This window comes from Glycine max, chromosome 1 (genome assembly GCF_000004515.6).
Source record: "Glycine max cultivar Williams 82 chromosome 1, Glycine_max_v4.0, whole genome shotgun sequence".
Classification (NCBI taxonomy): Eukaryota; Viridiplantae; Streptophyta; class Magnoliopsida; order Fabales; family Fabaceae; genus Glycine; species Glycine max.
The window spans coordinates 40,534,264-40,545,271 of record NC_016088.4 but is presented as its reverse complement, the minus strand read 5'-3'; the positions used below and the strand labels follow the sequence as shown (position 1 = coordinate 40,545,271).

Below are 11,008 nucleotides of genomic sequence, written 5' to 3'. Positions count from 1 at the left end.
CTTTGTCTAACTCATTTGTTCCTGAGTTTATGAAATTTTTTTAGCCTATTATTTGATTTGAGTCAAATCTTGCATGTTAATTAGTCCTTGACATGTTCATGGGCAATTCTTAAAGAGTCTTTGATTATGAACCTTTTTCTTGAACTTTTTAGGTTTCCTTATGATTGTGTCTATTGTAAATTTGAGTTTTGGTGATTGAATTGTTGGCTGAAATTTTGATCCTAAGTGTATATTGAACTCCTAAAACTGAGGTAAATAGGCCTAGTGAGTTTAACATACATAGGAAAGTTGAAAGTAAGCCTAAGGCAATCAATATACCATGCTTAACAAATTCGAAGCCTGAAATCGCTGGTGCTGATAGCTTCTTAGAATCACTCTGCAATCCTTCATACACAGGGGCGTGTGCTTGCTGGAAAGACTCCTGTCCAAGGTCACGAATCATGTCCTCTAACCAATCTCCCATTTCTACATCAAGCGGTTCAGATTGGGACCCACTCTGCATGTCTATCACTTCACCATGCCATATCCACGTTGTGTAATTCTTCTTAATCCCATCACACAATAGATGGTCCCGTATGTCATCGAGTAATTGTCGTCTTCCATTCAAACAATTGATGCAAGGACAATAATATTTTCCTTCTTCATTCGGTCGACCTCTTTCTGAAGCAAATTGCAAGAACTATTCGACGCCATCCTCATATTCTGGGCTCATGCGACTTTCATTCATCCAACTTCGATCCATCTACGCAATTCCATGCATGAAAATCTCACTTTTTTATTTATAGGTGTGGGCCTATCCCATTTAGGAAAACTGTCTTTTATGTTAGCTTCAATCGTCAAGGTTACCATTATTTACAAAAATTTGACTAAATTTCGGCAGCATTTCGCATTGGTCTCCAAGTACACGACATGACATCGGTCAAATGAATTTCCCGATAATCAAGTATGCACTCGGAGAACAACTTGAAATGCAGTGAACCTAAATTTAATCAAATTAATGAAAATAATAATAACCTTCACGAATGAATCTAACATAAAAATACTAGTCTCCCCAAACTGTCCAAACGAACAATTCAAGACTAAATACAATGGCTAATGCAAACTGTCCGCAAGAGTCATTGCATTTAGTCTCAAACGAGAATCTAAGGTTCACTCACCATGAACAACAATTGTTTATATAGCAAATTACACTGATCACATACAAGAACATACAAAAGGTCAAATTCAATTACAGACAAATATAGACATCAGCAGTTGTTTATGTAACTAATTTCAAATGTTGGGTTTGAAGGGTGCTTATGGTTTAATATTGTAGTTGGGTATATGTGTGTATGTGTGTATCATGAGGGTTGAGACAAGGAGACCCTTTGGCTCCATTACTCTTTGACTTAGTGGCTGAAGGACTGACAGGGCTAATGAGGGTCTTTGTGTGTGTCTGTGTGTGTGTGTGTGTGTGTGTGTGTGTGTGTGTGTGTGTGTATGGCTGTGTGTGTGTGTGTGTTCCTGTGTGTGTTCCTGTGTGTGTGTGTGTGTTTCTCTCTCTGTGTGTGTGTGTGTGTGTGTGTGTGTGTGTGTGTGTGTGTGTGTGTGTGTGTGTGTTTTTGTGTGTGTGTGTGTGTGTGTGTATGTGTATGGCTGTGTGTGTGTGTGTGTGTGTGTGTTTCTCTGTGTGTGTGTGGCTGTGTGTGTGTGTGTCTGTGTGTGTGTGTCTGTGTTTCTGTGTGTGTGTGTGTGGCTGTCTGTGTTTGTTTCTGTGTGTGTGTGTTTCTAAATATGTGTGTTTGTGTGTGTGTGTGTTTCTGTGTGTGGGTGTGTTTCTGTGTGTGTGTGTGTCTGTGTTTAGTAAATAGGCTGTAGAGGATTCAGAATCTATGTATCAATTAGCTTGTTGTAAGTGGTTCTGTTATAAAACAGCAACCAAATGCACATTTCTATCTACCAATGTAATCTTAGTACCACTGGTAGTTTTCAATATATATAATATCTAATTTTGCTGAGCAAAAAAAAAAGGGAATTTGCGGACAAGACAGCTGGAGAAAGGCTTTGCCCAGCCCTACAACTATTGGTCTAGTAATTTATCAACAACATTTTTTGATTAGGGTAGCAGTGCAGGGTTATTGTATTCTATTTAGATTGGCACCTGATTCGTAGGACCTATGCTTCTGCTAGTCTACTGGTTTCTACCTTGTATATTTAGTACCTCTGGTACTCACAGTTATTAATACAAATTATAATTTTGCTGATAAAAAAAAGATAATACAAGAGAGAGAGAAGGGCAATGGCAGTCACAACATATATATAGAGAAGGGCAACAGATAAAATTACAAAAACATTCAACACTAACAATGAACAAGTTCTGAGAGTTTAAATCACAGTAAATACTTCAAAGATATCAGTCCAATGAAACAAAGGTCATGTAGACAGCCATAGCATAAGTTACAAATATACCAGTAATGCATACAACAACAATTTTAAATTAGTTTTCGAATCAAAGATATAAATACCTGACTTTGGGGCTTCAAAGATATAATCAAAGCGCTTCCGCAGCAACGCCAAATAGCAGTAGTAAATGATAGCCCTAAAAAAAACCGTACAGAAATTAGCCACAGTGTATTTAAAGCCTTTTATCAACAATATGACTCTCACTTCATGGTGATACATTGACTCTCAAAAGACATTATACTGAGAGTGTATTTAAAGCCTTTTTCAGTCATTCTATCAAACAGCTCATTGACAATTTTTTAAGAATACATATCATACTTCTATCCAGTCAAACTAAAGCAATAACTAATTAATTTAATTAAACAGGGACAAATATGTATATTAATATTAAACGGAAGAAGATTGCATGGGTATCTTGGACACAATGTTGTGCTTCTAGAGATGCAGGAGGATTGGGGATCAAAGATTTTAGAATTTTAAATAATTCTTTACTAATCAAGTGGAAATGGTACATGTTTCACCAACCAGAACAGCTGTGGAATAGGATCCTGATTTATAAATATCAGGGCTGGAGAGGATTGGATCAGGGGCCTCAATGTCTTTAGTATTTATTTAAAACTATTAGGAAGGGCTGGTTTTATATGTTGTATTTTGTTGGGTGCCTATATGGCTATTTTCTGATGTAATGTCTCTTTGTAATCTGTAGTACCACTGGTACTTCTAATTATCAATATAAATTATCTTTGCAGTTCAAAAATAAAATATTAAACAGAACAGTACCACAGGTACTGAAAATAATTCTGTCATATAATTGCAGAGGTTTGGGCAGGGGGATCAAATGGGCTGCTATTAAAAAGCTCAATTTAAAATACAAGGTGGACCTTGTGTGTATTCAGGAAACTAAGAAGGAATACTTCAACAAGCTTACCTGTCAGAGCATATAGGGGGACTCTAATGTCTCATGGGATAATGTTCCCTCAGTTCACACTTATGGGGGATTACTATGCTTATGGAATAATTCTGTTTTTGAAGTAGACAGCAGGGTGAAAGGCAGCAACTTCCTAATGCTTGCAGGTAGATGGATAAAGGATGATCAGAGGATATACATTGTTAATATATATGCTCCTTGCGACCTACAGGGGAAGAGAGCTTTGTGGGAAGAGTTGAGGCAGCTAAGAATCTCTCACACTGATGGTCTTTGGTGTTTCCTTGGGGACTTCAATAGCATTAGAAGCCAGGAAGAAAGAATAGGCACATCTCAAAGAATGGGAAATAGCTCTGATATCTCTGAATTCAATAACTGGATTTTTGATATGGAACTGCAGGAGATCAAATCTTATGGTAGCAGATTTACTTGGTTCAGACCCAATGGATCTGTGAAGAGCAGATAGGATAGATGTCTGGTCTCAGAACAGTGGCTGTCCCATTGGCCGGACTCCTCTCAACATGTAATTCCAAGGGACTTTTCAGACCACTGCCCAATATTATTGAAAACAGATATGGTGGATTGGGGCCCTAAGCCCTTTAGGGTGCTGGATTGGTGGCTCAAAAATAAAGAATATCAAACATTGGTGAAGGAATCATGGACCGGAGATCAGCAGGCTGGTTGGGGGGGATTTGTGCTTAAAAAAAAGCTGAGGAACTTAAAATCCAGCTTAAAGCAGTGGAGTAGAGAGTTTGGGGATGTCAAATTCAAGAAATTTCAGCAGCTGAGACAGCAGTTAAATGATATTGATAATATCGCTTGTGATAGAAGCTTGACTGCTGCTGCATACATGGAGAAAATGGATCAATGCCTGTTTACAATTTGCCACTATATCAATCCTAATAAATGGCAGCCCCACAAAGGAGTTTGCTCCCACTAGAGGTTTGAGACAAGGGGATCCCCTAGCCCCCTTGCTCTTCAACATAGTGGCTGAAGGCTTAACTGGAATGATGAGGGTTGCAATAGATAATAATCTGTATACAAGTTTTCAGGTAGGGAAGCAAAATGAGCATGTTAATATTCTGCAATATGCAGATGACACAGTATTTGTGGGGCATGCTTCCTGGGATAATGTTATTGCTTTGAAGGCTATGCTGAGGGGTTTTGAATTGGCATCTGGATTGAAGATTAACTTTGCAAAAAGTCAAGTTGAGATCTTTGGAGCTGAGGTCAACTGGATTCATGAGGCAGCAAAATTTTTGAACTGTAGACATATGGAGATTCCTTTCTATTATCTGGGCATTCCCATTGGGGCAAAGTCCACCAGAAGCTTGGTGTGGGAATCGCTGATCAGGAAATATGAAGAGAAGCTGTCTAAATGGAACCAGAAAATTTTATCTATGGCTGGAAAGGTTACTCTCATCAATTCTGTCCTCACTGCCCTCCCTATTTATACCTTATCTTTTTTCAAGCTTCCTCGAAGAATAGCTCTCAAACTTGTCTCCTTGCAAAGGAACTTCCTGTGGGGGGGGTGTTCAAGGGCATAAAAAAATCCCTTGGGTGAAATGGGAAGTAGTTTGTCTCTCTAAGGAGGAAGGGGGTCTAGGAGTCAAAGATATTTCTAAATTCAATACAACTCTGATGGGTACATGGATATGGGCTTTATCTTCTAATCATAATCAGTTCTGGGTTAGAATTTTAATGTCTAAATATGGTGGATGGTCAGATCTTAGCAGTGGGAGGGATAAATCTTGGCAGTCTCATTGGTGGAGGGATCTTCAATAGTTATATCAACAGCCTGAGTTCAGTATTATTCAGCAGCAGATGGTATGGAAGGTGGGAGGAGGGGGAAAAATAAAATTCTGGAAAGATAATTGGTTGGGGGAAGATTATAAACTTGAATAGCAATTCAATCAGCTATTCCTGATTAGTGATCAGCATAACAATACCATATCCAACATGGGAATCTTTTCCCAAGGCAAGTGGTGTTGGGACTTAAAGTGGAGAAGAAATTTATTTGACTATGAGCAACATACAGCTGTGACATTCATGGAATCAATTACTGGCATTCAAATCCAGCCTCATATGCAGGATATTCGGGTTTGGAAAGCTGATAGCAGTGGTATATATTCTACTAAGTCAGCTTACAGACTTTTGAAGACCACCACCCCAATTATGGAGGCCAACATCCTGAAGATTGTATGGAATCTGAATGTACCCCCAAGGGCTGCGATTTTCTCATGGAGACTTATCCTAGATAGACTGTCCACTAGAGGAAATCTCCTTCGAAGAAATGTGCAGATGCATGATACTTCATGCCCTCTGTGTGGGAATGCTCAAGAGGAGGTGGATCATTTGTTCTTCAATTGTGAAATGACCTTAGGGTTGTGGTGGGAATCTATGAGTTGGAATCAGATGGTTGGCCCCATTGCATCATCTCCAGCAGCACACTTTATTCAATTCTGTGAGGGCTATGCCATAGGGCAAAATCAATCTCATCGATATGGATGGTGGGTAGCTCTGACTAACTCTATATGGAAGCATAGAAACCAGGTGGTTTTCGAGGGTAATCACTTTCAACCATCTAAAGTGATGGATGATGCTTTATTCCTCAATTGGTCATGGTTAAAGACCAGAGAGAAACACTTCAGTTTTTCTTTCAACCAATGGTCTTCTAACCTTGTGGCTTATTTTAGTTGATATGGGCTGGGTATATTGACTATCTGTTTGGGTTGGATATTTTATCCTTTGTAGTGGATTATTGGAGGGTTTGTTTGGGTTGGGAGGCGACACTCTAAGTGTCATGTAATTATGTGTAATTCATCAGTACTTCTGGTACTGATTTGATATTAATAATATATATATATATATATATATGTTTGCCTTCCAAAAAAAAAAGACACAAAAGTGTCACCTTCCAAAAACCAAAACAAACCCAACAATAACCCAACACAAGGACCCCAATACATATAATCAGAAATTTAACCAAAGGCCATCATAAGCACCTTTTGAGGTTCAAAAGGAATGCCATGAAACAGCAAGGAATTCCTAAGCAATCAGCAGACCTTTCTATTTCTATTTTTTACACATTTAAAACTCAAACATATAAAATAAAAAATATATAACAAACTAACAAAGATAAAGACAAAAAAAAAGGAAATATAAACTCACCTCAGTTGGTGCTGCTGACCATCATTTCACTCTCACAACAAATAGGAATCATGTACCTGCATGGAAGAAATAATCACACAACACACAATGATCAGAATAAGCAAATGCATATAATTAAGCATGATACAATATCAATATTCATGGAAGTAACAATGACTTGTCAAAAATTTGGATGAAATTCAATATGTAAATCAAAGCTTTGTCCCTGAAACCCTCTGTGTAAATCAAAGCTTTGTCCTTGAAACCCTCTATGTAAATTTGACAGCCTCATGTCTCCCTTCCTGAAAACCCACTAAAAACTGCCTAACCCCCCCTATTGTTACTCCATAATTTATTCTGCAATAACTGCTTAAGGCAGTTACATATGGTCCTAAATCACTACACATTCAGTTACGATTAACCCTTTGTGCCTAACTAGGGTTTCGAAACATCACAACAGAGACAGACCATTGAACAATGGATTTTCATCATTACCATACAACAGAGGCATACCTTCGATGGAAGCGCAGACATGAACTCCACAAACGCCAACTCGACAATGTGGTTGCAATCACGGAAGCGCAGCCCAGTTTGCGACAAACACGAACTCAGGCAGAAGGAGAAACAACAATAAAGCCCTGGGTTAAAACGACGAACGCCTAATGTTAAAACCAAAGGATGTACCTCAATGGATAAGTGGCAAAGACAATCTCCACAAACACGATCTCCACAATGTGGTTGCAGTCACGGAAGCGCAGGCGACTTTGACACAAGGGGAAAGAAGAAGAACGATAGGGTTCAAGCGCAAGGAGAAAGAAGAAGAACGATAGGGTTCAAGCGCGGGTTGTGCAATTTCAGAAGTTTAATTTATAATGATAACAACATCGGTTTTTTATAATTAACCGATGTTAACATCAACTACGTAACATCGGTTATAATAAAACCGATGTTAACATCGACTCGATAACATCATTTTTTACAAAACCGATGTTAACAATGGCATACTAACATCGGTTTTGGAAAAACCGATGTTAACTAAGTCTACTTATTTACAAAAATGTCATCGCGCTTTCGTTAACATCGGTTTTAGCTATAACCGATGTTAATTGGGCGATGTAGAAAGCTGTTTTTTTAGTAGTGTGGGCAATAGAGTAACGTGTGGCTTCACACTTTGGAGAGGTTTTTTTTTTTAATCAATAAATGTTAGTTATTAAAATATTAGTTTTATTAACAAGAAAAATTGAATTCACGGTCTTGTTTTACTTTTTTCTAAAAATTATTGATTTAGGTTTATTTGATGATTGTTATTTTTTTAGTTCCTATAGTTTAAAAGTGATTTTTTGTTTTTATAATTTATATTTTAATTCTCTTTCAGTCCTGTAGTTTAAAAATGTTCTTTTTAGTTCTTATGATTTGTATTTTAATTATCTTTTAATCCCTATAGTTTGAAAGTAATATTTGTAATCCTTATAATTTGTATTTTAATTAGCTTATAGTCCTCATTACAAAAAAAATATATAAAAATAATTAGCTATAAATTAGTTATTAATTATTAATTATTTTTTGTTACAAATTATCTTAAGATAAATTAATTATGAATTATTTACTAATATTTTTATAGTTAATTGTAATTGATAATATTACTCATATTTGATTATAAAGACTAAAAGGAATTAAAATATAAAGTATAGGGACTAAAAATATCACTTTCAAATTATATGGATTAAAAAAAAATTAAAATACAAATTATAAAGATTAAACAAATCATTTTCAAAACTATTGAGACTAAACAAGAATTAAAATGTCAACTACATTATAGAACTAAAAAAATCACTTTCAAATTATAAAAATAAAAAAACTAAGCATATTGAAATTATGAAATTATAAAGACTAGATGAATAATCAATAAGTTCATTCTTTGTCAATAATTTAACCTTTCTTTTTTTAACCATCAAATTCACCTCATCAAATTCACCTTATATATTCCTTGTGGAGAATGCTCTAGTTTCTTAAAGAAGAAAAAAAATTAAAACTATATAGTTTTATAAAATAAATATATAAACAATGCAGATTAATGCCTTTTATCTCTATTTAAAGGAAGGTTATTGTGTGGGAAGAGAGCAGCCTGAGCCGCAGTGAAATTGTCAGTGATTCTCTATCTCTTCCTTTTGATTTTACCCCTTTCTCTTGTATTCTTGTACCTTTTATTCTTGATCCAGAGGGTTTCCCTCGTCTAATTATCGACCAAGATACTTCCCTTTCTCATTTCAACAATTAGCCTCCATCATTTTGGTCAAATTGCGGATTATGGGCGGCGAAGCCGAAAATTCCGGTTTGAACCAATGGGTTCATTCTTTGTCAATAATTCTGGGTTGTCTGGATCACAAAAAAGCGGAAGCATGTAGCATCACCCTTGTTCCGGAGCAACTTCGGAGATCCAAAGAGGAAGCTTACACGCCACACGTGGTCTCCGTGGGACCCCTCCACAAGGGAAAGAGAACGGACCTACTATACATGGAAGAGATCAAGCTACGCTGCATGCTCTATCTCCTCTATCGATGCAAAAATGTTGATATCAATAAGCTCGATCAAGTTTTGCTCAATTGTGGCAAAGCTATGCTGAAGTTGGATGAAATAGTTCGCGGTAGCTACAATGTCGATGACCTTAAGCTCAACCGCAACGACCTCGCGAAAATTATGGTGTTGGACGGTTGTTTTCTGTTGGAGCTTCTAATTAGTGGATCACCGGAACTGAATGAAAAACTTGAGAGCCAATTGGATGGTCTTAGTTCCGGAATTGAAGTCATACAAAGGGAAAAGGTGTTGTCGGATTTGATTATGCTCGAGAACCAGATCCCTCTCATCGTTCTGGGTAAGTTGTTTACCACACTTTTTCCCGAGAATCTTACAAAGGATGATAATGATGGCATCAGATTGATACGTGAGCATGCGCTTTCTATCTTGGGCTATGATTACTCTACTCTGGGCTCCTCCTATTCTTCCGAGTTAAAAGGCTTTCATTTTCTTGAACTTGTTCACTCGTTCATAGATAAGGAAAAAGAACAAGATAAAGCAACGAAGCAGAATGCCAATGCTGCTGTGGAGAACAACGAAGTGAACAATGCTTCGGCAATTGATATACCGACTGACAAGGTTGCAAAGCAGAATGCCAATGCTTCTGTGGAGAACAATGCTTCAGCAATTGGTACACGGAGTAAAAAGGATGCGAATACTAGTCATGGTCAACGAAAACTATCGCGATGCGCTACGAGGCTTGAAGCAGCTGGGATTAAAATCAAACCTCCAGAAGGAGTTACCTCAGAATCAAGGAGGGCAAGTGAGGCAAGGTTTGACTTGAAGATAACGTTCAGCAAAGAGAAAGGAATACTAGAAATCCCGCAGCTGCATATTACTGAAACCACGGAAGCAAAGTGGCGGAACTTGATTGCGTGGGAGGTGAACAGAATCACCCTAGAGAAACAGCGAGGGAAAAAGGCCAGATTTACTTGTCATTTCATTTTTTATGCTTGGTTCGTTCAGAGTTTGATTTGTTCGGTCCACGACCTTAAACTGCTTAAGGATAGACATGTTATAGAGGTACATGAATCAATGAGCAACGAAGATTTGATGAATATGCTTCGTAAAATCACAGAGGGAGTTCCTGATGCTGAGATTGATCATGAGATTGATATGGATTCCTGGTTTCGTCAGGTGATTAACGAATTGAACTCATACCCAACAACTGTAGATCGTGCGAGGAAAACCAGGAAAGTCTTGGGGCATATTTTCAGACGCGTTCTAACATGGATTTGGTACAAATGCAGAGGCGCATATGGGTTGTTGAGACGAGATTATATGCCTAACGGGTGGAGAGTGATAGCGGTGCTTGCTGCTGCTACGGCGCTTACTCTCACTGCTATCCAGACACATTATGCAATCCACCGTAACTAGCTAGTGTTTTATTTTACTTTTTTTTTTTAAAATGGTTGATTAAGAAATTGTTCTTGTTTCCATTTTTTGTTATTCACGTTTGTGCACTGTGATCAGTGTGTAGTGTGATACTGTGAAATGGTTTCACTAGTCCTCTTTCAATTTTTGATGTACATGTAATGTTTAGGTTGAAATTGTTACAAGGGTAAAATTGTAACTGCTGGAACAAAAATTTGAACTAAGATTGAAAGTATTAGAATTTAGTTAAAATACTTTTGTTAGTTGAAATTGTTACAAGGGTAAAATTGTAACTGCTGGAACAAAAATTTGAACTAAGATTGAAAGTATTAGAATTTAGTTAAAATACTTTTGTTAATTCTCTATTGAAAGTTGGAAAATTAATTTTAAGTATTTAGTATTTTATTTAATTAAGAGTAAAATAGTAATTTTATATTAAAAATATTTAGGTTAAAATATATTTTAGGTCTACGAAAATGGGACAATGACACAACTAGTTAGGTTCTAACTAGTTAGGTTCTAACTGCTGCTGGTTGAAAACTA

General features: G+C 37.0%; 1 protein-coding gene across 1 annotated transcript; it reads left to right on the top strand.

Moving 5' to 3' along the window:
* Nucleotides 1-8,625: 8,625 nt before the first annotated feature.
* Nucleotides 8,626-10,679, top strand: LOC106798398 (UPF0481 protein At3g47200). The gene has a single exon (XM_014774636.3). It carries the CDS (start codon nt 8,825-8,827, stop codon nt 10,466-10,468), a length of 1,644 nt encoding a protein of 547 aa, XP_014630122.1. The 5' UTR covers nt 8,626-8,824; the 3' UTR covers nt 10,469-10,679.
* The last annotated feature ends 329 nt before the right edge of the window (nt 10,680-11,008 follow it).